This window comes from Alexandromys fortis, unplaced genomic scaffold (genome assembly GCF_014885135.2).
Source record: "Alexandromys fortis isolate MF-2015 unplaced genomic scaffold, M_Fortis_MF-2015_v1.1 scaffold_201, whole genome shotgun sequence".
Classification (NCBI taxonomy): Eukaryota; Metazoa; Chordata; class Mammalia; order Rodentia; family Cricetidae; genus Alexandromys; species Alexandromys fortis.
In genome coordinates, this window is record NW_026068087.1 from 1,203,070 (window position 1) to 1,229,660 (window position 26,591).

The following is a 26,591-nucleotide window of genomic DNA, read 5'->3' on the forward strand; positions in this document are numbered from 1 at the left end:
CCCGAAAGGTAAACATTTCCTGGGTCTGTTTTGGTAGCAAAATAGAGTCTTACTTTCCAGGTTCTTCCAGTGTCCCACGGGATGGTTATGGGATTGCAGGTCACTATCATGCAGTGTTTGGGAGGTCCCCTCTTTATGTGTGTGTGTGTGGGTGTGAGTGTTGTTGTGTGTGTGTGTTCTTTGGACACAGATAGAACTGGGTTTCCTGTTTTTCTCTCTCTACAACCATCGCATCTGTAGTTCAACCAAGCTCCATAAATGGGTGTAAAGAACAAAGATCTATATGGAACCGGGGTTGCTAATCTGTAGTTGGATTGACGATCACTTTCCTGTGTCTGTTATTCTTAATTCTCCAGCCCAGAGAGGGCCCAGTGAGAGTTGTGGGCTCCTGTTCCCTACAGAGAAAGGAAAAGGATGAATGCAGTATTCTGGGTTAGTGATCTCAGGTCAGACTTCTACTGAAGGGGTCTGAAGTTACATGACGCCCACCTGTCCATCATCTTTGACAGCCTTCTTTAATTGGGAGGGATGGATCCAAGGAATGACTTCAGCCACATTCACAGCTGGGGTGGTGGGGACATCTGGGCAGAGAGTCCCTTCCAGGCTGGTGCCAGAGTCTGGGTGGGGATCCTCTTTGTCCAAACAGAGTGGGCAAAGAACTGGTGGGCACAGCAGGATTCCCTTCGCTGCCTGGTCAGTGGCCTGGACCGGCAAAGCCGCAAGGGCTTGAGAAGGGAATGATTAAACTTTTCTGCCTGGGGAATTGCTCAGATTTTGAGGAGGGTGGGAGGTGAGCTCCCGAACATAATTTTGGAATATTTTTGGATTTGTTTTTGTTTTTCGGGTTTTTGCTTTTGTTTGGTTGGTTGTTTTGGTTTTTCGAGACAGGGTTTCTCTATGTAACAGCTCTGGCTGTCTTGAAATTCGCTCTGTATACTGGGCTGGCGTTGAACTCACAGAGATTCACCTGCCTCGACCTCCCAAGTGCTGGCATTAAAGGTGCGTGCCACCACTGCCCAGCTTTTCCTAAACATAATCTTAAAAGGAGTGAGCCCCTCTGGTAAGCAGCCCTGAGCAGGGCAAAGGAGAGGAGATGGCCCGGTTTTCTCCAGTTTCAGGACCAGTTTGCTCAGTCTCCTTTAGAGTTTTTTCAGCCTTCCTCTCTACCTGAGCTCTGTGTCTTATGTGCACAATATAATTTCCAGTTCATGTTTAATACCTTCGTCAGATTTTTGAGACACTTTGGCCACGAAGGGCAGGCCATAGTCCTACCCCGAAACTAGGGGATTCATTTCCTGAAGAAGTTTCTTAGTGACTGTTGGGGCCGTCTCTGTTTGGGTGGTGCAACCCTCCAATAATCCCCAGAAGGTAGGAGCGGGTGAGGAGAGTCCTGCCGTCCTAAAGTGAGATGGTGACTGAATGGCCGAGCTTTTCGGTTCTCAGGAGCAGGCTGCTGTGTTCTGACAGGGACAGGACGCCGCCGCTAGCTGCCATGTTAGAAGCGTTCCCCAAGGACTCCAGGGCAGAAGCGGCGAGGGCAGCGAGGAGGATGCTGCCACAGCCAAGGACTTGTGGGCTGAATGCGAAGTTGAGGTATTAGCCTCGGCCTCGGTGAGACGGCCGATTCAGTCGCCGTTTGTTAGGGGAAAATATTGAATCCTATCTTTTTGCCAGCATTATGTTGACGGAAAACGCAGCCAACGGAACGTTGCTCTTGGACCTGAACAAGTTCTGCTTTGATGACGACAGTGAAGCTCCGAACAACAAATTCAACTTCACCACGCCATCTGGAGCGGGGAGCAGCGGCAGATTCTCACAGCGTCCAGCTGGCTCTGGGAGAATTGTGGTCAGTTCATGGTCATTGGCTCATTAAAGGGACGCTGGGGGAAGCTGGTTCAACATGCCTGGTGCTTCTGCTACCCTGCAGAGAGAAAATCTGCAAGGCGCCTCCTCTCGACAGACTCAATCGTGGCTGTGTGTTCCCGGCCGCCCTTTATTTCACTCAGGCTTCGGCATCCTTAATTACCCAGAGCCGTGCTGGGGCCTGAGGACGTCGCCTGCCTGCTAACTGAGCTGTTACAGACTTGGCGGTGCCCTCTGTGCCCACGCTCTGCTGTTGTTCGAGTGCTCGCTCCTTAAATGAGGCGCCAGGGAGGGAGAGAGACCAGCCCAGGCCATCCTGAGAGATTCTGCATCACAGAACCACAGAGACCCCAGAGCCGCAGAGGCGGAACTGGACAGACGGGCACGAACGGCGGGGGTTCAGCAGTTGTGTGGCTTCTGTTCACACAGGTGCCCTGCTGTAGGCAGGGATAAAACAGCGGAAACGAAGGCCGTGTGGAGGGTCCTGAGCGGGTGTGTCCAGCAGACCCTGGGGTTGCCACCACCTTTCTCCTCAGCCTTTTCCACCTCCCATTTCAAACTGTCTTCAATCCCTTAAAAAGTCATAGGGTCATAAAAAAAAAACTAATTTCAATTTTGGGGAAATTCTTATTTTTTTCTTAGTTTCTTAATCCATAGCCACCAAGTAAGATGTAGAAAACACTGAAGAATGTCACCACATAGGAGTGAACACTGTCAACATTTTGATATATTTTTCTTTTCTATGTGGTTTTATGTTTCTACACATATATGTACATGTATGTTAAATAATGGAAACTATTCCTGTAAAAAGGGTTTTGTTTTTTTACTTTTCTTCAGCTGTTCTGAAGGCGTGAACTTTGTTTGTTGGGCAGTAGTGCTAACTAGCTAGGCGGACTATTGGAGATAGATTTTCTCCTCTGGTAAATTCTTCTGAGTAAGTCCTCCAGCTCCACCAGAGTGTGGTCATGTCTGAAAACCCCTCAAATGCCCCAGCAAATGGTTTCCCTAAGGATGCTGGTCATCCACACAGCCGCTAACGGTAGGGAAATAGAGTGTCAGCTCAAAAACAGGACTGTTTATCCTGTGTGATCTATTTTCTCTGTTTTGACCTAGTTAACTGCTGATCTAGATTGTGAAAACCCGAGCAACATAGCAGCTGGCAATGCATACAAGGTGATAATCCAGGTGCAAGATGTCGCCCCTCCGCACTATAAAAGCAAGTACCATTTTTTATTATTCTTATTGAGCTATTCATTTTTCTTTGCTCCCCTCCCTTCTTCATCCCTCACCTCCTATCCTCCCCCAAGGTCCCCGTGCTCCCAGTTTACTCAGGAGATCTTGTCTTTTTCTACTTCCCATGTAGATTAGATCCATGTATGTCTCTCTTAGGGTCCTCTTTGTTATCCTGTGTGCTAGATTTATCTCAGTCAGCAGTTTGGTGAAGTAATTTTTGTTGAGGGGTGTTCGCAGAAACCTTTCAGGGGGTCTTGTTCCATCAAACCATATTAGCCTGGAAGCAATCCACAGGTTCTCATCCTCTGTGGAAACAAAGATGAACCTATTTTCCAAAGCAACATATCCATAGACTCAAACTTTGAAATCAAGAAACCTTTAAAACATATGAGTTGGTTTAGCTTAGCAGTCCCCAGAATCAAATGTCTCTATGCAGTCAAAAAGTTCAAAGAAAACATAACAATATACATAATGTAGACCCTCTGTGTGTATTTCATCTTTAAATGGCTTATTTGTCTTTACTTCTTTTAATCTATGACTTCTTTTAATCTGTACTCTGTCTCTTTAAAGACTTTATCTTTTTTAAAAAAAATATTTATTTCTTTTTATAACTGTCTATACACTTTTTCTTCTCTCTCTCAAGCCTATGTACATTTTCCAATTTTTCCATCTGACTCTGTATTTTTGGTATGTCTGTAATTATTTTCTGGCCAGAAGCACTTCTTAAGATTCTAAACTGCGGCATTGCTAGGGTATACACATCCCTGCCGGCTTGCTCTGCCCAGTCCAACATGGTGGAAGTCCGTTAGTGCCTGAGACTGCCGGATGAGAGCCATCCTCACCACCTCAACTCTCATAACCAGTTGGCCCATGCTGCTACCAAGTAACTGTGCACTATCCACAAACCCCATTTAAATGTTCCATAGCTGGACCTCCAGGAAAGAGTAGAGTTCTCACAGGCAGCACAGCCCAGAAAGCTGGCATTTCAAAGCAGCATGGCTTTTTTTTTTTTTTCTGCTACTGCTAAGTCAGGAAAATCTCTCTTAAAGGAGCCATGCCTCTGCTTGCTTCTAGCAAACAGAGCCCAACCAAGAAAATGCCACTACCAAACCATGCTTAACTCTGTTCTTTTGTGTCTAGGATTCCTTTTTAAGCTTTCTTGGGTTTTAAGTGATTTTAGTTGGCCACACTGGCACGACAATTTGCTGTAAGGAGGCGGCTTGTTTGTTTCAGCACACAGAAACTGTATTATTTAAATCACTGTTTGGCCCATTAGCTCTAGCTTTTTATTGGCTAACTCTTACATCTTAATTTAACCCATTTCTTATAATCTGTGTATTGCTACAAGGCTGTGGCTTAGAGGGTAAAGTTCTGGCATCTATCTCCAGCGGAGCTACATGGCTTCTCTTTGACTCTGCCTCCTTTCTCCCAGCATTCAGTTTAGTTTTCCCCGCCTACCTCTATTCCCTGTGCAGGCCTAAGACAGTTTCTTTATTAGCCAATGGTATTCACAGCATACAGAGAAGAATCCCACATCAGTTCCATTTATTAATTGTTTCTTTCAGTGTCTGTGCTACTGGGGTTCTATTTAGGAAGTGGTCTCCTGTGCCAATGCATTCAAGTGTTCTTCCCACTTTCTCTATGAGGTTTAGTGTGGCTGGCTTTATGTTGTGGTCTTTGGTCCATTTGGACTTGAATTTTGTGCATGGTGATAGATATGGATCTATTTTCATTCTTTTACATGTTGATATTGAGTTATGCTAGCACCATCTGTTGAATATGCTTTCTTTTTTCCATCTAATATTTTTTGCTTCTTTGTCAAAAATCAGGTGTTCATAGGTGTGTGTGGATTGATATCTGGGTCTTTAATTCGGTTCCATTGGTCCTCCTGTCTGTTTTTATGCCAATACCTACCCAAGAAAGTAGAAGATCTTTCCATTTTCTGGTGTCTTTTTCAATTTTTTTAAAAAGATTTCCACTTGTTTGATTAGAGTTACTTCCAGATATTTTATGTTTATAATATTTATGTTATTATTGTGAAGGGTGATGTTTCTCTGATTTCTTTCTCAGCCCATTTATCATCTGTGTAAAGCAAGGCTACTGATTTATTAGAGTTAATCTTGTATCCTGCTACATTACTGAAGGTGTTTATGAGTTGTAGAAGTTCCTTGGTAGAATTTTTGGGGTCCCTTATATAAACTATCATATTATCAGAAATAGTGAAAGTCTGACTTCGTCTTTTCTAATTTGTATCCCCTTGTTCTTTTGTTCTCTGCTTATTGTACTAGCTAGGACCTCAACTACTATATTGAATAGCTATGAAAAGGTTAGAAAACCTTGTCTTGTTTCTGATTTCAGTGGGATCACTGTGAGTTTCTCTCCATTTAGTTTGATGTTGGCTGTTGGCTTGCTGTGTATTGCTTTAATTATGTTTAGGTATGTTCCTTGTATCCCTGCTCTCTCCAAGATCTTTATCATGAAGGGATGTTGTATTTTGTCAAAGGCTTTTTCAGTGTCTAATGAGATGATCATGTGAATTTTTTTCAGTTTGTTTATATGGTGGATTACGTTGACAGATTTTCATATGTTGAACCATACCTGCATCTCAGGGATGAAGCCAACTTGATCATGGTGGCTAATTTTTCTGATTTGTTCTTGGATTTGGTTCGCCAGTATTTTATTGAGTATTTTTGCATCAATGTTTATGAGGGAGATTGGTCTATAATTCTCTTTCTAAGTAATGTCTTTGTGTGGTTTGGGTATCAGGGTAATTGTAGCCTCATAAAAAGAGTTTGGCAATGTTCCATCTGTTTCTATTGTGTGGAACAATTTGAGGGATATTGGTATTAGTTCTCCTTTGAAAATCTTGTAGAATTCTGAGCTGAAACCATCTGGTCCTGGGCTTTTTTCGGTTTGGAAACTTTTGGTGACTGCTTCTATTTCTTTAGCAGTTATAGGTCTGTTTAATTTGCTTATCTAGTCTTGTCTTAATTTTAGTAAGAGATATTTATCCAGAAAATTGTTCATTTCTTTTAAGTTTTTCAATTTTGTGGAGTACAGGTTTTTGAAATATGATTCTCTGGATTCTCTGAATTTCCTCTATGTCTTTTGTTATGTCCCCCTTTTCATTTCTGATTTTGTTAATTTGGATGTTCTCTCTCTGCCTTTTGGTTAAAGATTTGTCTATTTTGATTATTTTCTCAAACTCTGTCTCATTGATTCTTTGTATTGTTTCCTTTGTTTCTATTTTGTTGATTTCAGCCCTCAGTTTGTTTATTTCCTGCCATCTAGTCCTCCTGGGTGAGTCTGCTTCTTTTTGTTCTAGAGTTTTTAGGTGTTGTGTTAACACACTACTGTGGGATTTTTTTTCCAGCTTTCTTATGCAGCATTTAGTGCTATGAATATTTCTCTTAACACTGCTTTCATTGTGTCCCATAAATTTGAGTTATGTTGTGTAGTCATTTTCATTGAATTTTAGGAAGTTTTTGATTCTTAGTACCCTTTTGACATCTCCCTCGGGCATCAATGATTGAACTGTATTAGGCAGTTCTAGGTATTGGACACAGGGGCTCCTGTTGCATCCACCAATCAGGCTCCAGCATCTACTTCCTCTGGTGGGGGCTGAATTACAACTGTCAAGTGTTCTCAGGGTCCTGTCCTTTCCATCATTCTACTTTCCACACAGCTTCACTTTTTCCATTGATTTCTCAGAAAGTGCAAATACCGACACATAACTACATTGACGTGTGCTGCACTGGTCAAGTTCACATTTAAACTCTTGGGTTTGCCACACAAGCACGTCCAAGCACTTCCATGATCTGCATAGCTTGCTAGCTGTACCTCCCAACCCTTCCCGCTCAACGTCCCTTCTCTTCAACTGTCAATGCCAACCACTGCAGCTGCCCCGAGAGAATAACAAAGCTTTATACCCTGGAGTTTTTACACATGGCTAGAACTCTCTCTCCTGTTCTATAATGCTCCCCCTTTCCATGCTATCCCCACACTTTACTGTCATTCCACACTGCCCTGTCCCACACTGCCCTGTCCCACACTGCCCTGTCCCACACTCTCCCTATTCTACACTGTTCACTTACTGTATATTTTCACAATGACCCATCTTCCTCTCTTTGTCCATCTCGGGCTTTTCTCGAGCTTCCTCCTCCAGGTTCAACAGTGACTTGTATTTGTGTTGACTGAGAACCTACTGCTAACTGTCTTGGAGACAGGTCTCTGCCTGTGCCTCAGCCCACACTTAGAAGATGCTCTCTAATGCCCACTGGACAGATGGGTACAGGTTGTGATGGAAGTTTAATTCTGTTTCCTTTTTTAGATAACATCTACATTTTCATTGTAACAAGCCCAGAAAATGAATTTCCTCTCACCTTTGATAGACCGTCATATGTGTTTGATGTGTCAGAAACAAGACCAGGTGGGTACGGGTGAAATCATAGTCATAGCTTTTTGCCAGGCTTCACCTGACTTCAGTCTCTACAGGTGCATAGCTCTTGGCAGAGACCACCAGAAGGTTTTCATACGTTCTTTGATGATTTGTGTGATTGCATCCTTCCTTCCTTGCTTACCTCCCTCCCTCCCTCTTTTCTTCCCTCTCTCCCTCTACTGTCTCTTGCTCTATTTTCTCTCTCTTTCTTGAATTGTTCTTGCTAGTACAGAGACCTCCAGGTTAGTCATGGATCCTGAAAACCTGATTAAACTGCATTTCTCTGAATGCCCGGATTGCTTCCTTGCTGTCTGCCTGGTTTTCTGCTAATCCTCCATGTTGTTGATGATGTTTGTTCTTGGTCTCCTCTGTGATTTTTGACCAACTTGCTCAGGGAGTTGGAATTTTCAGGTCGTAAAAAGACTCCCCACTTCTCTAGTTCCTTTCTTTAAAGACAAAACAGAGCATCATCCTCTTCTTGAGTTCTCCGGCAGTCTTATTTTCTGCCTTTATAATGATATTTTGATTTTTATGGTCTATTCTTCCATTAAGAAAAGATTCCCATGACGGACATGGTGGTACATGCCTGTAATCCTAGCACTTGGTAGGTGAAGGAATGAGAAACAGTTCAGACTCATCTGCTATGGTATAGCAAGTGCAGGGTCAGTCTGGACCACGTGAGACCCTGTCAGAAAACACACACGCTCACACATGGAGGGTATGATAGGTAGGTAGTTGGTAGATAGGTAGGTAGGTAGATAGATAGATGATAGATAGATAGATAAATGATAGATAGATGGTAGATAGATAGATAGATAGATGATTGATAGATAGATGATTGATAGATAGATAGATAGATAATAGATGATAGATATAGAAACTGAGAACATGAGAGAGGACAAGAGTCTTCCTGATCCCTGCTTCAGTTTCTCCTCATCTCTCCCGACTTGAAGGTACAAAGAGTTATTTTTCTGTTGTCTGGCATGTGCTGTCAGATCTAATAGGTCCTCCAGAGCCATGTACCTTGAGATCATGGGTATTTCTTCTATAGTAAAAAACCAAATCAAATCAGAGCACCCACCCCCATTTTTCCTATCTATTTTATTCTCGTGACTGTCTCTGTTTTCTGATGTTAGCTTCAAAACAAAACACGAGAAGATGGTCCGGGGAGCACAATTAGCGCCTTGCAGGGAGCACAGTGTGATGTGGGAAGGTATGGGGGTGATGTAATGGGTGCCTTTGAGCTTCTAGGGTGTGAATTTCCTCTCCCACCTCGAGCCCGGCTTGGACTACTGGCCCACTTACTCGCTGGGTGCTTGTTTGCATTACTTGAATTTAATAGAATTGAATATTTAAGATATACAGGCTTCTGACAACTAGGAAGCCTCCAGAAGTCTGGCTACGGCAGTGAGGATGCCTCCCTCTCAAGTCGGTATTAATCATTCTCTATTGCTGCAGCTAGAACCCGCGTTGGGCGCGTGCAAGCGACTGACGCAGACTTCCCCCAAAGGAGCGTGCTGTATTCCATATCCAGCGGAGGGGCCAGCCTCCAGCACCCAAACATATTTTGGATTAATCCCAAGACAGGAGAACTCCAGCTAGTAACTAAAGCTGACCACGAAACCACTGCCGTCTACACTCTCACAGTCGAGGCCGCCAACGGCGAGGACACAAGCTCAGCCACTGTGAGTTGGGGTGTCGGGTCTCACCATCTCACGCCCCTGCCCTAGCTGGGTGGCTCAGGCTGGCCCTGGCGCGCTCAGCATGTGGCTACAGCAAGATGGGTCGATGAAGGAGTGGTTCCCAGGACATAAAGATCACAGCTTTCTTTAAGGCTCACATCTGTGAGTGACCGAGAGAAGTATTAATACCGATGGCAAGACGCTGGCGTGTCTGCTGAACCCACAAAGCCACCTTGTGGGACCAATATCCTTCTGGTGCCCTGTAAATCTTTGTCTTCTATGGGTTGGTGGTAAGTGGCAAGCTGCCAAGGTGGGTTGGTTTTGTAGCTCTTAATCTCTTCCCGAAGCAGTGTTTCTGGCCCGCCCCCATGCTCACCAGATGGGGCAGATATTACAGGATGTTGTGGCTCACCCTTGTGCCCCGGTGGTACAGTCGCTGACTCTGGCTACCGAGAAAGTAAAGAGCAGGACCCTGACTCCTGGTTCTTGGGGGTTGGGGGGCTGTTTGTTTGTTTGTTTTGGTTTATTGAGACAGGGGTTCTCTGTGTAAGCGCCCTGACTGCCCCAGAACTCACTCTGTGTAGCAGGCTGGCCTTGAACTCAGAGATCCACCTGTCTCTGCCTCTGGAGGGGGAAAGGCCTGTGCCAGCCAGGTGGTGGTGGTGAGAGCCTTTAATCCCAGTACTCAGGAGGCAGAGGCAGGCGAATCTATATGAGTTCAAGGCCGATTGGTCTACAAGAGCTAGTTCCAGGACTACAGAAACACCCCCTGCCCCCCCCCGCCCCCCCCCGTCTCAAACAAACAACAAAAACAAAAGCCCCCACTGCCTGGCAGTAATATGTGTTTTAGACAATTCTCACTCAGATATCGAGAGTCAAGAAGCAAGGAGAAGACAGGCCAGGGTCCCATAGTGCTTTCGAGAATGTTCCCTTAATGACCTGCGAACCTCCCACGAGGTGCTACCTCCCACAGATCCCGCACTCCACGGCGGTGCCAGACTGGGCACAAGCCTTTGGCACATGGACCTGTGAGGGACCCAGGTGTGTTTGCAGATGCCTGCTGCTACATTGCTGCTCAGGGTTCCATGCTGAGACTCTCACTGAATGCCGATTCTCGGTGCACATTCTGTGGGACCTGAGTTCCCATACCACACCCGGCACGTTTCTCAGGGGCACCGCGCTGCACGCAAGCCTCTCGCTGAGGGTCTGGTGGGTCTGCGGGGTGAGTGTGGGGAGGGCCCGAGGGCTGCATGACAGCCATGGAGATCCATTAGTGAAGCGAAAAGGCTTGAGGGAAGTGGCTTGGCTGGCAGCCGCGTGGTAGGGACAGCAACTGGCGTGCAGGAAGGAGAATGAATTCATTTCTTAGCCACGCTCCGGGCAAGGCTTATCTCCATGACCCTAGTTCTGCGGGAAGTCACGTGATAACCAGGGCCCAAGTCATTCGCTTCCTCTAGCGCCTTGCTCTGAATTAATGGAATGAAGCTCTCAGCCATGCAAGAGGTTCCGGATTGCTGGCCAGGAGAGTTGGAGATAATTGCGGTGTTTGTTAAGTTGTATTTTTTTTCTTCTTTCATTTTTTTTTTAAAGAGAAAAATAAAGAATGGACTCCAATCTGGGAGCTAACGAGAGTGAACATTTCAATTTATTCCCAGTCTCGGAAATAGCTGAAATCCCTAAATTTCCAAAGCAGAATGAATAAGACTCAAATTTCATAAGCCTTTAGGAAGGGTGACGAGCTAAAACGATCATGCAGGGCCCTTTCCGGACTGACGCCGAGGGAGCCTGCGCTGGCAGGAATCCCAGTCGGCTCACCAGGCGGTGGGTTGCCTGGCCTAGCTTGGGGAGAGTCAGCTGAGAACTCAGAGTAGTTATAACCGCCCAGGCTACAGGTGAGACCTGGCAAAATCAGGGCTTCAGCTCTATTGCCTTGTGTCTTAGTGTCTTAGACCTGGCTGCCTATTATCGTCAGCTGAGGAACATAACAGAAAGTGCCTGGACCCCCCCCCCCCCAAGTGGGCCCAAGAAAGTGGATCCAGGCTTGAGAACCATTGTGATGGACACAAAAATGAGAGACTGGTTTCAGGTTCCCAGGGCACAGTGCCTAAGTAAATAGATGGGTTCCCCTAAGCCCATGGCCGTTGTGGTCTTTGGGAGCATGTGTGTTGAAGAATGATGTTTGCATGTCTGCACTCTACATGCAAACACATACACCTGCACATGAGTGCACACAACAGAGACGCTAACAGCAATGAACAGGGTTAGGAGTGAGATAGAAGAACCCTGAAAGCTTAGCCTGCCCCTAAGTAGGGGCTGTGTCAATCACCTGCGGTCTCCCGGCCACCTGTTCTCATCTGTGGACAGGGAGCTATCACATCCTCACTCACACACGAGGCTAGATCAGCAAATTCTCGCAGGCTGTGAATCCCACACAGTGAGCGCTCACTACACTTTAGCTCTTAAGAGTAACTGTCTGGGGCCAACAGCATGGCTCGGTAGGTAAAGGGACCTGCTGCCAAACCTGAACACTTGGGTTTGACCCCTGGGATCCCCACGGTGAAAGGAAAGAACTGGCAACCACAAGCTGCCCACACACACACACACACACACACACACACACTGAATAGAATGTAGGAACATTTTAACCACCTTCCGGCTCTTCTAGGTTACCGTAAACATCCTTGGAGAAAATGATGAAAAGCCAATATGTACCCCCAATTTTTACTTCATGGCCATCCCAGTGGATCTGAAAGTTGGCACAAACATTCAGAATTTCAAATTGACGTGTACTGACCTGGATTCTAGCCCCAGATCTTTCCGATACTCCATTGGCTCAGGTACTGTACTTGGTATCAACAGTTCTGGGCCATCCAGGGAGGGACAGGACAGTGGGTTGTGGCTCCCACACTGATGTGGGCACAGCGTGGATGTGTGAGGAAGGAGGGCCAAGGGATACAAGGGTCCCTGTGTTTCCTGGTGTTCCATCTGCTTCTCTGTCCCACCTAGTTCTCCCAGAAACCCCCACAATCAGACTTACGCCCACATGGCTATTCCAAGGCCCCAGGAAGTATAAATCCTTCTAATGGATTACTCTCCCCAAATTCCCAGAAAATCATGAGTGTAATTTTTAAAATTTATTTTAGTTCATCTCCTCACCACCTCTTCTCCTGAAGAACCTGTCATGGGGGAAGGGAATCCCAGGCCTCTCTCAGGATAAGGATAGATTAGATGCATTTTGAAATGTGTCCTCGGGAATATTCTCCTCCATTCATCTCCTTCCTTTAAAAATGTGCCGTTGTGGGAAGGAGGGGAAAAGAGCACCTCTCAATGGAAACAAAACCAGAATAGCTCATCTAATGAGTGCTGGGGCCAGAGATTTAAACCCAAACATGCAGAGCAATTCCACAGGAAAACCTGAAAATCCATCTCGGCCGCCTGCTGAGTCTGGCAGAGCAGTGGGGAGCCTCTGAACCACCGTGCCACAAAACTCAGGGGCAGACGCTGCCTGGAGACCACAGCCGCTGAGAGCGGAAATAATCCATACTGAGAGTCCCGAGGACCTTCGGAGCCCTTTACTGCTGAGGGCATAAAAACTGCATCATCTGCTCCATTTGCTGCTTCTCAGTCAGCAGTGAGTCTGGAGACAACAGAGGACAAGCAAGAGTCACAGTCAGGCTCCCAGCCTCCCTGCCCCAGGAGCCTGGAGCGTCAAGTTGTGGGCTCCAACAGCACTGTGTGTGTGTCTCTGTCTATGTGTCTGTGTGTCTCTCTGTGTGTGTCTATGTCTGTGTCTCTGTGTGTGTCTCTGTGCGTGTGTGTGTCTTTGTCTGTGTGTATCTGTGTGTGTCTGTGTCTGTCTCTCTGTGTCTTTGTGTGTCTCTATGTGTCTGTGTGTATCTGTGTGTCTGTGTGTGCCTGTGTGTGTCTCTCTCTGTGTGTCTGTGTGTGTCTGTGTCTGTGTCTCTGTGCGTGTGTGTGTGTGTCTTTGTCTGTGTGTATCTGTGTGTGTGTGTCTCTGTGTGTGTTTTTGTGTCTCTGTGTGTGTCTCGATGTGTCTGTGTGTATCTGTGTGTGTCTGTGTGCGTCTGTGTATGTCTCTGTGTCTGTGTATCTCTGTGTCTGTGTGTGTGTGTGTGTGTGTGTGTGTGTGTGTGTGTGTGTAGAGGGAGAATTCCCAAGGACCTGGTCCTGAAGTCCTTGCAACTTCAGGAGATGCCTTCCTTTAGGGGACTTCGAGATTCCCTGTCACCAGTGATGCTAAATAGCTCCACAAAAGGCATAGGATGAACCTGGCCATGGTTGGGGTGCAGCTCACTCCAGACGCACTGGCCTCAGCAGACTTCTACATGTGCCTACATCACCATTAAATAAATATCAGCTGCCAGATGATCAGGACATACCAGGATGCCTAACTCTCTTCCTGGTGGCCCTAGACAGGGGTGCTGGGTTCTCAGGACATACCAGTATGCCTAACTCTCTTCCTGGTGGCCCTAGACAGGGGTGCTGGGTTCTCAGGATGTACCAAGAAGCTTAACTCTCTTCCTGGTGGCCCTAGACAGGGGTGCTGGGGTTCTCTTTCCAGTCCGTCCTCACTTGTAGGACATCACAGCTCTGACCCAGTTACATAAAAAATAAAGTGTGAGCATTAGAGGAAATAAAACAAATGCGTTTTCTTCTTACCTTTATTTTATCTCTTTTTCTCTCTTTGACCAACTCTCGGGTGAAATCTCACTAGGCAACGTCAACAGCCATTTCACCCTCTCTCCCAGTGCCGGCTCGAACATCACACGCCTGCTGCTGGCGTCCCCCTTCCGCTATGCTGGTGGCCTCGATGAGATCTGGGACTACAAGCTGCTCATCTACATTACTGACGACAACTTGCTGTCTGGCAGGACAAAAGCCGAGGCTCTTGTCGAAACAGGGACAGTGACGCTCAGTGTTAAAGTCACTCCTCACCCGACCTCGATCGTCACCCCAGTACCCAGGGTAAGGGTCCAGGGACCTGTAATCTCCAGCCATAGCCTGGGCGTTTATAGCAATGGAACTCTTGACCCCGGAGTGTGGGGCATTTGTTGGGTAGGACGCTTGATTAGCAGATGGAAATCTGTGTAAGAGCTTGGACGCGCAGAGTCGCTGGCCTCTCACACTAGAGAGGAGCATGTCGGTGTGAGCTGTAGTAGAGCAAGCAGTGACCGTTGTGGTAAAGACGGTTTCACTGTAGGAAAACACCTGGGGTCAGCAACTCCAGTTGCAAAAGGTTTTAGCTCATAGTTTCCAATATTTCAGACCATAGGCTATGGGCCTATGACGAGAGAGAGCAGGGCAGGGAGGGGCACTGGAGGGTAAAGAGGAACATCATTGCAAAAAAAGGTGTACTTCCCCCTCTTCTTCTCCCCGCCTCCTCACACACCCCTCCTCATAGAAAACTGCCTGTGGATAGGTGGTCATCTGCTTCTCAGGGTCTTGCTAATCACTGTGATGTTCACCCCTCTGTTACTGCAGTCAGTGGACCCCAGTGAGCTGGGTGGCGGTGGTGGCACACACCTTTAATCCCAGCACTCAGGCGGCAGAGGCCGGAGAGTCTCTAAGAGTTTGAGGGTGACCTGGTCTACAGAGCAAATTTCAGGACAACACAGAGATTTCTTTTGCGTAGCAGTGACCAGAACACCAGACAGAACAACTTAAGGAGAACAAAGACTCAGAAGACTTTGCTGCCTAGCTCTGTGCATTTGAATGTGGTGGAGGAGGCCCCTCATGTCATGACTTATAAGAAACAGAGAGGTGGGAGGGGACCACAAGCCAGGTATAACCAGGCATGCTCAGTGACCCTGTAGCTAGGCCTCCTTGAATTTCCAGAAGCTCCCAAAATAGTGCCACCATCGTGGAGGGCAACAACACATGAGCCTGTGGGCTTCCTTTTTAAGTTATCCAACTAAAGTTTCCTGGATGTTTTATATGTGCTCATGTGTATACGCCTCCATGTCCACGTGTGCACCACACGCATGCAGATGCCCGCCAAGGCCAAAGGAGGCCTGATGCAGGTGCTGGGAACCAAACCTGGGCCCCTCTTCAAAGCAGTGAGGGCTCTTAATAACTATCTGTCTCTCCTGGCTCTCCTTTTGAGATTTTTACGGCCATTAGTTTGTTTGGTTAGGGATTGTATGTGTGCATGCATGTGTGTATGTGTGTATGCATGCATGTGTCTATGTGTGTGCATGCATGCATGTGTCTGTGTGTGTGCATGCATGTGTGTGTATGTGTGTGTGAATGTGTGTGTGCGTGTGCATGTGTGTGTGGTGTATGCATGTGTGTATGTGTGTATATGCATGTGTGTTTTGTGTGTGCATTTGTCTGTGTGTATGTGTGTATATGTGTGTGCATGCATGCGTGTGCATGTGTGTATGTGTGTGCGTGTGTGCATGCATGTGTGTGCGTGTATGTGTGTGAATGTGTGTGTGCATGTGGGGTGTTGTGCGTGTATTGTGTGCATGCATGTGTGTATGTGTGTGTGCATGAATTTGTGTGTACGTGTGTGTGTGCATGTGTGTGTATATGCCCCACATGTGTGCCACAGCTCACCTATGGAAGTCAGAGGACAACCTGTGTGCATCTGTGTCATCCTTGTACCAGGTGGGGTCTAGGCATCAACCCTAGGTCATCAGGCTCGGCAGGACACTCTTCGTCACTTACCCTGCGGGGTGTCACACTCAAACCATAGCAAACCCTGGGGACTTTCCCTATGGGATGAGCCGGCAGACTTATCCTTAGAAGAAATTGCTAAGTCTCTTAGGTTTACAGCGTAACCCACCGTGGCATTTCCAAGTCTGAGATCTCTATGACTTGTTTGTTATCTGCCTCCCACTCTAGAAAGCAGAACTTAGTCTCCCTGTGATCAGAGCCCACTCATCTGGCAGTGGCAGCTGTGTCGAGTGAACACTGAAAAGCCTACAAGGTGTTAGAAACAAAAAAAACAAAACAAAAAAACAGCTTTCATGGCTCCTGCCTTCCCAGCGAGAGACAATGGCTAAATTAGTCCCTGGATTGTGCTGAGCTGTAGCTGAGAAGTAGCTAGTGGACCATTTCGGCTCTGAGGAGGGGAAAGAGACAGACAGTGCGCTGAAGTCAGGAACTGGTCTGTAGTTCACTAATTGTTCTGGATTTTGATCCAATGGAAGGAAGGTAAACAAGGGGAGGGAGTAGCAGGAACTATGAGCACACAAATGTCCACCTTTGCAGGACAGGAGCCGAGCAACCTAAACATCGCACACAGGATGCTGAATGTCAGAGATGCTCCCACCCTGCTCACTCTCCCCTCTGTCCTTCAAGCCCAGGATCACCTACCAGATCCTCAGGGAAAACACATACTCTTCGTCAGCATGGTACGTGCCTTTCATCATCACTCTGGGCGCCGTGGTGCTTGTGGGGCTGCTGGGGTCCCTGATGGTCCTGCTGGCCAAAGCCGTCTACAGACATTGCTCCTCCGTGACCAGGAAGGACAAGAAACACCTGTAAGTTTTGGTGGGCTGGGGGGCTCTCCTGTTCTTTGTTTGTTTGTGTGTTTGTTGTACGGAGCAGGGTACCAGGCTTCAAGGAGAGACTAGGAGATAACAGGAAGGAATTCCAGCTGCTCTTGGGCCTGGGGTACCCACACTGTAACCTGTGGGGCCAAGACAATGGCTGGCTCTTTGACTTCCTCTGGCAATTTACCCTGGCCCCGGTGGGATCTCGAGAAAGTGGACTGTCACCCTCCTAGTGACCTTGCCCTGGATAAAGCCCCATTGTGCGTAGCAGTGGAATAAATATAGGAGGGGCACCTATGGGAAGGCATGAAATTCAAGGGAACAGCAACAACGAAAAGCAGATTAGGAAATTAAGCTTTGGGTACCAGTGACATTAGACTTCATCTCCCACCCTCTTGGAAACACACTGTTGGCACGCCAGGTTTCTCTCCTCCCTGCTTGCACTCCTGTGTGTCACAGACTTCTCGGACTAGGTTCATTCTCAGGAGCTCTCGCAGCCAGAGCTTAACGGCTGTGAACCTGGTTTTGGGCACTGTTCAAGTTTCAGGTTCAAACCTGCGCTCTGTCGCTCTCTGGGCACCTGAATTTGGGCACAGGAGAAACTCTCTTGACATCAGTGACCTTCTCTGTAAAGCCAACCAACAAGTTAAACAGAGAGAGCGTTGGGTAGTGTCCCTGACCCCAGTAAAGATGTTTTTAAATTTGTCGCAGTGTTAACTTCAGGGCGGAGACCCAGGGAGCTCAGAATTCTAGACCCCAAAGTCAACCGGATGACTGGGTACACTGACTTTCGGGGCCTCTCAGCAACAAAAAGGGATGAGTGGTTAGATTCCAATGCCTCTTAAGAGTATCTGAATAATAACTATAACCATCAAGTAGTGTTGAGTGCCGGTGTGCAAGGTGCCATAAAAGAAACACTCTAGCTTAAAGATGCGTACCGCATTCCGCTGTATTTATTGGGGGAAATTTGTACTCTTGACAACCTAGACTTCAGGCAAGAAATCCTCGAGCACCTGCTGAAAATTATAAAGACATCTTTGTATTCTAGTTACAAATTGACTTTGAGAAAAACAGAAAAAAAAACCCACCCTGTTTCTAAAGGTGTCATATTTAAGTACCTAAGGATGATGGTGTCTCATTGAGATTTGGGTGGACATTCTTAAAGGATGTAAGCCAGACAGGGGAGGCACAGGCCTCTAATCCCAGCACTCAGGAGGCAGAGGTAGGTGGATCTCTGTGAGTTAGAGGCCAGCCTGGTCTACAGAGTTGCAGAGCGAGTTCCAGGATAGCCTGCTTCAGAAAACCAAAAAAGAAAAAAAAAAGAAAAAAAAAAAAGAGAGAAATCTCTTACGTCTTGAGAGGTAAGCACTGCAAGTTACATGCAAATTATAACTAAATGGTAAAATAGTAAGTACGTATCTTGAACCTGGTTGTTCCTACTCCGATTCTAAATCAAGTTTTCAGCATGGCCCAACCTACAAGAGAAAACAGCTAGAAATTCAGGCTCAGGCCCAGACTTGTAGTCTCTGAAAGTTAGTTGTACCATGTGACAGCCAACACTTATCAAATAGTGAGGAATAAAATTAGAATCATTAAATCCAAGGTTGTAGGAGAAGGGCATTAGAGACCCAGTCCAGCTCTTCCAGGTTACAGGAAATGGAAGTTAATTGTTGCCCTCCAACCTCCCTGCTGTGAGCCAAGTTCTCGGCTCCCAAGGCTACTGGGGAGAAGAACGGGCAAAGAACGAGCTGGTGGTCCCCTGGGCTGGTTCTGCCTTCCTTGGAGTCACTGTATTCCCTGGAGTTGTATGAAACAAGAGCTTCAAACTCCTAGACCCTCTATAATTCCAGGCTATCACTTGCCAAACTGCAGTTTAGAGCAGGGCTAGTAGTCAAAACTTTTGGCCCCATCCCCAGCTTGTTTTCAAAGCATAGTCCCTGAATCCCAAGGAACCCAGACCCTGTGTTACATGTGTGCAGAGTCCATGTTACCAAGTGTGCACATTTGTGTGAAATTCTTTCCGGTCAACTAATGCCCATCCTTTCCCCACAGGACAAAGAAGGAAGGTATGTATACTGCATGCTCTCTTGGTTTGTTTGCTGTTCAATGCTTGCTCTGTTATACCGTAAAAGGCTTAAATTTGGGTTTAGTCGGGGAATGAGGAAGCAGAGGGCATCTATGCTGGAGCAGGGAAGGGCAGGGCACAGGGTACCCACTCATTTGGCCTTGCCTGTTTTCTGCACATGTGCATCTACTCAACTCAGTTTAGTGGTCTAGGTGTGTCTCCATGGAAACCAGTCCATCCACGGTAGGGACCTCTCCATGTGTTACACATATCCAGCACTTCCTGACTGCTGCCTGCAGACAGGGTGACTGCTCCCAAGGGCCGTGAGTGCTCTGTCTTGAACAAGTACCACTTCTGAAGGAGCAGTGACACTTTATTCTCAGATTGTAAAGGATTTGATCATTTTTTTTCCACAAAATTCATTAGGTCCAACTAATTAATTGCTAAATTGAGCAAGATCTACTGAGAGCCTCGGGTCCAAGGAGAGATCTGTCTCATTCCAATCCTGGCCAAGAGTTGTCACCTTAAGGCTACTCCGATCTATGGGGAGAGATAGGACATACCACTGGAAATTCCATGCATTTTCAGCAATGTTTGCGCGGGTCACTGTGCCCATGGAGGTGTGTTATATGCACAAAGCATAAAGAGCAGGGTTCAGATTTTGGCTATAATGGTTATTGATCACACGGAAAGAAGCATCTCTATGGAAACGTCATAGATTGCCTCCAATCCTGTTCTTTTTAAACAGATTTGCTCATTTTATTATGTGTGCCGGTTGCCCTGCATGTGCATAGGTGCCCTGTGTGCATGCTCAGTGCCCTCAGAGGACAGAAAAGGACATCGGAGTCCCTGGAACTGAAGTAATGGATGGTTGTGAGCTACCATGAGGGTGCTGGGAATTAAACCTGGGTTCTTTGCATAAGCAACGCATGCTCTTACCACTGAGCCATCTCTCCAGCCCCAAACTCAGTTACTTTTTAACCAGGATATAGGCAATTAATGTCAAAAATCCCTTGTTACGAACACAAAATCTTTTTTTCTTATCTCTAAATCCATTTGGGAGCTAACTTCCAAGAACCCGTATTAATAATCCGGGAAAACATTTTAAAAATTAAATCGTGTGCTGTGCATAAGTGTGTAGTTTTCTAAGAAAACTGAAAGCCCCGTCACCAAACAGGTCTGCAGGGGGAAAGTCCTTTGCTGTGTTGTCTGTAAGGCTGAAATCAAAGCCTACTAGGGAATCCCACTGTGGGGTGGGACTTTAGGTTGGGCAGCATCTAAGAGTCTGCAATGCTGCCCTGTTCTCTTCCCTGCAGACAGGAAGACTGTGAAGAAGGAGGCCGTGGTGGTGAGTGTGGTCAGCCACAGGAACCTCGCCTGGGTGCTGGGTGGTGGTGTCCTGTCTCTGCCGCACACAGAGCCCAGGCTCTGGAGCTGCTGGAGCTGCATTGCTGCCTTCTGGGAGAGGCTCGTGCATCTGACCACTGACACAGCTCCCTGCATGGCCAGCTCCTGATAGGATTCCTTCCCTCACTGAGCATGTCTGCAGATGCGTTTGCTCTGGGTTTCATAAATATTGAGTAGTGGTGTTTATTATCCGTTCCAGCTCTCCACAAGCGTACACTGGGGGAGCAGAGCTTAAAGGCAGAGCTGGTGCTGCCGCATCCCGCAGATTTAATTTTTCTTGGCTTTTCCACAACCTTGCAAGGGAGTGATAGAGACAATGCACAGCTTGCATCTGGGTTTGGCGCTACCTACCCCTTAGCCACATAACCCTGAGGACACCCAAGCCTTTGGGAGCCTTAGATTCCTCACCATGAAATGGGAAGGAGGACACCCACCCCAAGACAATGGCTGGGGAAATCTCCCTATGTGAAGTGCTCATCCTGGCTAGAACCACATCCTCGCCGTCTTACTTCACTATCACCATGATACAACACCAAGGCAACGTCGAGGGGTTTATCTGGGGCTCACAGTTCCAGAGGATTCAAGTCCATGCCCATCACGGTGGGGAGCAAGGCAGCAGACAAGCAATCATAACACTGGGGCAGTAGCTGAGAACTTACATCCTCGGATACAGCCACGAGGGAGAGAGAGGAGGAGGAAGGGAATGGATGGGCTTCTGACGCCCAGTGACACATCTCCGCCAACAAGGCCACACCCCCTCATCCTTCCCAAACAGTTCTGCCAAGTGAGGACCAAGTAATCAAACACAGAAGCCTGTGGGGGCTTCTCCTTTGGTCAGGACATTCGTCTTACTTTTGCTTTCTCTTACTGAGCCTGATATATTCACTGGGAAGAGCTAAAACTTCATACCTTCCCTGATCTCCTCTGTTTCCCCTTGATTAACCTTATTTATGATGTAAGACACTACCTCGGGTAAGTATGCATCTTGAGGGGTCAGTGGAGCTAAAGGCAGACCCTTGCTTTACACTCAACACCTTAGTGTATCTACTCTCTGGTTCGTCTGCTTGAGAGGAAGGAATAGCCTTGGGCTTCCAAGGTCTTATCATCTAAAAGGAACACCTAGGGTGCCAGGGGATGAACTCACAGACAGTCTTAAAACTGTGCCACATTGATCTATTAAATAAGTAAACCCTCATATCAAACATGGGGCTTTTTAGATCATCTAGTAGATGAAGCACGTGCAGTTCTCACTGCTTCTCTTCAGCATCCGAGGTGGGGAAGTAGCCAGGTGGCACCGGTAAGGAAGAGGCCGCTGTGCTCTGAATAGCTTCCTGCTAACATGCTGAGGATCTTGATTTTGTCATTTTTTTTATTGATTTTTGTTGAGCTCTACATTTTTCTCTGCTCCCCTCCCTGCTTCTCCCCTTCCCGTCAACCCTCCCCCAAGGTCCCCATGCTCCCAATTTACTCAGGAGATCTTGTCTTTTTCTACTATCCATGTAGATTAGGTCTATGTATGTCTCTCTTAGAGTCCTCATTGTTGTCTAGGTTCTCTGGGACTGTGATTTGTAGGCTGGTTTTCTTTGCTTTATGTTAAAAACCCACCTCTGCTATCATAGCCTTGTCGTAGCCCGTTTGTCAGTGACAAACAATGGAGACAGACAGAGCTGCCTGGGTCACGGTGGTGTCCCTAACGTGTGGCCCAGTCCCAAAGCTTGAGCCAGGAAAGCCAGGTGTAAATGCGTGCAGTCCCAGCAATCAGCAAGAGCAAGGGGTTGAGAGCAGACGTGGTTACACACCCAGCTCAAGACTAACCTGGGCTTAACCTTGTCTGGAAAAAAAATGGTGATAAACGAATAAAACAAAATAGCAAAAGAAGCCACGAGCAAGGAGCACAACCAAGAGGGTGGGTGGCCTTGCCCAGGGACATCCGCAGCATTGTGCCTGAAGCGGTCTCTTTTCCTTAGCAATCTGTCCAGATGAATACTGTCTTTGATGGAGAAGCCACAGACCCAGGTAACCAAACACCACCCGTGAGGATACTTTGTGCTCTGGGACAGGAGTTGGGAAGTACCCACTGGTTTGGCACCTTGGCCACGTGGTCTGTAGTGTGAGGCTGACCCACTTAAGGTCTAACATGGCTAAGCTGGGCGCTGGGTTCAGCGGGCGGTGGGGGAGGGCGCAACGGGTCCTGGGTGCAGCGGGGCGCTGGGAGGGGGCGCGGGGGCGGGGGGGAGAGGGGTTCACAGACGGGCAGACCCAGATCTCCCATGATGCAACTTAGGAAACTGGTGAATTCAAAAAGGCCTATGTCCCCTGCCCACTGATCCTTTCTCACCTCCGGTCTTCCCGACATGCTTCTAGTACCGACTTATTAGGAGCAGAAATGGCAAGTTTGGCTCCTCTATCCCCAGATCACGGCCAAGAACTTCTTGGTTGACGTGATGAACATAAGGGGAAACTGGCCTCCAGAGCTCTCATTGCTCCCTGAAATAGGCTCCAAGTTCAGCTCCTTCTCACACACACACCTCGCTTACAAAGGCTCAATTATAGACGTGGATAAAGGGAGGGGAAGGAAACTCAGGAGGCAAGTGCGCTGGCTCCCCGCCACCCTCCTATACAAAGGGCTCCAGTCCCCGGAAGGAGGATGGCTCCTCTCCAGTGAGAAGCTGCCGCTGTTGGAATTAGATTTCCCTCTATTATTAGGTACTTGTTACCATAATGTGCCCACATTAGCATAAGTGCTGGTGGGACCCTGAGCCGGCAGAGGCCACTTGTGTTGTATTGCGGTGGCAGGAGCCGGGCTTGCCCCAAACCGAAGCTTACAAGGAAAAAAAACCAAGGAAGCCTTGTGCCATTCTGTGCTAGAGAGAAGAAAGGGGAAAGAAAGGAGCCAACCGGCCCAGTGTGTGGACCAACATATCAGTTAGTGTCTGCTGGCTCCAACACAATGAAAATGGTTGCCTCTCCTCATTCCCAGCAGGACCAGATCAGTGTCTACACTCTCTGCCAGCCTGGCATAAATAAAAATCAAAGGCTCTCCGCCCTTACTTAGCGAATTCCTTTGTATGGCGAATCCAAGGGTCTTTTAAAACAAAACAAATCAGATCCTCATGGGTAACCCCGTTAGAAATCAAACCCGCTTTATGTGATAGACACAAGGAACTTGGAATTTCCATGGTCCCCTCATCTCACAAGTGAGATGCTGAAGAGTCTGCCAACCTTTCCATCCTGAGAGACACTGTGTCCCAGCCGCACGGCTTGGGGGAGAGGCAGGCCTCAGAAGACTGTCTGGGTGCCTCACAAGCGTCTTTCCGTCACAGGGGGTCACATCATCTGGCCTCCCTCAATGAGAGCAAGCGGACTTGTTTAACTTTTTGTTTTATACAATTGCTGTATTATCTACCCTTAGTGACTGGGGAAATCTATGAATTCAACTCAAAAACTGGCGCCAGGAGGTGGAAAGGCCCATTAGCCCAACTGCCCAACTGGCCGGAGCCGGGTCCCCAGCCCGGAGGCACAGCTGCAGGAAGGCAGTAACAGGTGTGTGTTGCCAGTGTCTCCTGAGGGTCAGGGGCAATCCTGTATGTGGTGGGGGTGGGGGAACGCCTCGCCTTAAGTTGCACAGGGATGGTAACGGGTTTTGGCGCAAGGGCACAAACGTGACAGAAGGAACTCAGACACCCAGGGTCCTGAGTGGGGTGACTAGCAAGATAGTTTAAATATTTCTGAAATGGGATTTGATCACACAGTGACCTTGTTCTGAAATAGCCCAGAAATTTTTCCCTCTAGGCTCGTGTCTACCTGTGCCCTTCGGCTGAGAGTGCTGACCTGTGCAGGCCAAGTCACCCCATGTGCTCTTTGCCATGGCTGACAGGACACCCTTTCAGCTCAGCCTCACAGGGTGCTACACCCGCCCTTGTGTTCACTGATGCTCAGCGCTGTACACATTTGTGAGAGGCCACGAGTGGTTTTTGAAAGACATGGATGGACACAGCGAGCCAGTCATTTGGGAAGAAGGAATACGGCGTCGTTCTTTTATTTTACTTTAATTTTATTTAGATGAATCTTGCATTTGACAAACCATGCAGATCTGAGGAGCTGCTCACCCTGTTAATATGAAGGCTTCTCCCACAGACAATTACTGTCCTCTTTAACATTGTAGATTAGTTTTGCCTTTGAAAAACTCATAAAAATGGCTTTCCTCTCTGAGTATCGTGTTTGGGGGACCACCATGCCGCTCACAACACTAATCCAGTTCTCTGTCTGGTGCCCTTGTCTGACTTTGCCCCAGTTGGATGAGGCAGAGCCACATTGTGGTAGCTCCAGGGTACACATGTACTTACTGAGGATCCTTAGTCAAAAAGTAGTGGAGATGCCCAAGTGGAGAGCCAGCCTCAGGTGACCAGGCCATCGCAATGCCACTACATCCCCACGTGGCTCTTCTGTGGATAAATCCCATGGCCAATGGACTTTTTAATAAACCCCAATAAAGAGTCAAGTGGAGAGGGAAAGGAGACTCAGAATACCAGACTTCCTGTGTGCCACCTGCACAGGGGACAAGCTGTGACACTTGCTTTAAGGCAGTAAGCCAGCTCAGAAGATGACTAGCTCACGGGGCGCTTGGTGTGGTGGTGAGCGCTTCCTCAGGAGGTGCAGTGATCTCATCAGTTGGAGCTGTGGAGAAAGAGATGGCGCTAGAGACAGAGTCTCTTAGCGTACAGGGATATTTTTGCTGCACCATTTAAAAATTAGTTGCTTTAGCCGGAATATGAAACAATGGATTTCCACACTGCCGAGAGTGAAGCAGGAGGGCACTGACTTTGAGGGCAGCCTGGGCTAAACTGTGAGTTCAAGCCAGCCTGCGCTAAAGTGTCCATCTCTGCCTTAAAAACAAACCAAACCAAAGAAGCCACAGTTGAGCCTGACATTCCATGCATATGTGTCCTTGTCCTTTGCCCCAGTTTATCCCTTGTCCCCTCCCCTCCAAAACTACCCTAGTCCTTCCTCCCCTCAAACTTTTTTCTTATCACATGGATGCTTTCGAGGCCTGAATGAGGGAATGAGGGCTGGAGGAAGTAGGCACGAGCCAGAGCAGTATCTGAAAAACAAAAAAAAGTCCTGGAACTGCAGCGGCATTAAAGGTGGGGAGAAATTAAAGTTGGGGTGGAGGGAGTTCCGAGCATGGATCAAAGCACTGAGACTGCCCATCAGTACATTTTCAGGATGCCTTTGTGTTGGGCAATCGGGAGCGGCTACCACAGCAGGTAGAAAGCTCTCAGCAAACATTTGTAGGACTGGGCTGAATTAGGTCGATCGAGGTTCATCTTTTACCCACATGCGGAAGTCACAGCTTTTCTGTCTAGGTGGAGACAAACAGTCCCATAATCACCTCACTGCCAGCAAGTGTCTACCAAGTACTTGGCGCTATTCTGAGCTGCAAAGAGGTAGCTCAGACGTAGCAGCGAACGACGCAGTGTCCTTTGTGTTCTAGGGAGGGGTCAGAACATTTAAGTAAATGATGGCCGGGTTATATAGAAAAGTAGTTCTGGCCCACAGCCTTTCCAGGAAAGTACCTTGTTAGCCACCTCCTCAGGCCAGGAAGCTGAATATCAGGGGGTGCCCCCTCGCCATTGGCATCACAGTCTAGGCTGCTAAGAAACAATGGGCCCCAGACAGTTCTAACTTAACCAATCAGAGAAAAGCAAAGACACCAGTGACAGACGCCTTCCACTTTCGACTACCCTACCCACAGCTTCTCCAGAGCAGCAGCCTCTAACCAAGACAACCTGAAGAAACCTTTCCGTTCCCATTACAGAGTGGTCAACTCCTTGCACGGCCTTTGCTGCTCCCTTGAGACTTCATCTTTGTTTGCTTCTGCTGAGATGATGAGGAAACATTTGATATATAAATGTGGTTAAAAAAATTTACACAGCGTATAGATGATATGTTAATGGTAGTACATACCCTTGAGGAAAATAAGCAGGCCCTGTAGTGGACCTGGAGGACTACTCTAAGCAGATGCTCAGGGAAGGCCCCCACAGTGGGGGGAGACTCCGACAGTGGAAGTGTGGGTCAGACATTCAGATATCTGAGAAGAACCTTACAGACAGAGAGCAACAGGACAAGGGCAAGGCATGGGGTACAAGAATGCCCCCCTCATTGTGTACCAGAGCCGCTTTTATAGAGATCGTGACCCAGCCAAACCCACCAGAAACCACTCCCCTGCCATCAGGAACTCCCGAGGGTCTCGTGCTCAGAGCAGCTGCAAGCATTACAAGTTGTTTACCAGAAATTCAGGACCTGGGGGGGGGGTTCACAGCTCCCAACAGGCAGGCATATCCATCTGTCTGCCTGGATGTTGGGGACATGATGTCATAGGG

At 47.6% G+C, this 26,591-nt stretch overlaps 1 protein-coding gene across 4 annotated transcripts in view; it reads left to right on the forward strand.

The window, feature by feature from the left end:
• Positions 1-24,420, forward strand: part of Cdhr3 (cadherin related family member 3) — a 58,478-nt gene extending 34,058 nt beyond the window's left edge. Inside the window, exons 9-20 of one of the 4 annotated variants that reach the window (XM_050122333.1) lie at positions 1,675-1,846; positions 2,977-3,079; positions 7,427-7,525; positions 8,993-9,219; positions 11,882-12,053; positions 13,952-14,202; positions 16,543-16,724; positions 18,789-18,802; positions 20,118-20,149; positions 22,176-22,224; positions 23,621-23,751; positions 24,001-24,420. In XM_050122333.1, coding sequence (XP_049978290.1) covers positions 1,675-1,846; positions 2,977-3,079; positions 7,427-7,525; positions 8,993-9,219; positions 11,882-12,053; positions 13,952-14,202; positions 16,543-16,724; positions 18,789-18,802; positions 20,118-20,149; positions 22,176-22,224; positions 23,621-23,748 — 1,429 coding nt within the window. In that variant the 3' untranslated portion in view covers positions 23,749-23,751; positions 24,001-24,420. Of the gene's footprint in view, positions 1-1,674; positions 1,847-2,976; positions 3,080-7,426; positions 7,526-8,992; positions 9,220-11,881; positions 12,054-13,951; positions 14,203-16,452; positions 16,725-18,788; positions 18,803-20,117; positions 22,225-23,620; positions 23,752-24,000 lie in introns of those variants that run through there. The other 3 variants (XR_007588780.1, XR_007588779.1, XM_050122332.1) reach the window with 3 other exon arrangements.
• Positions 24,421-26,591: the final 2,171 nt, after the last annotated feature.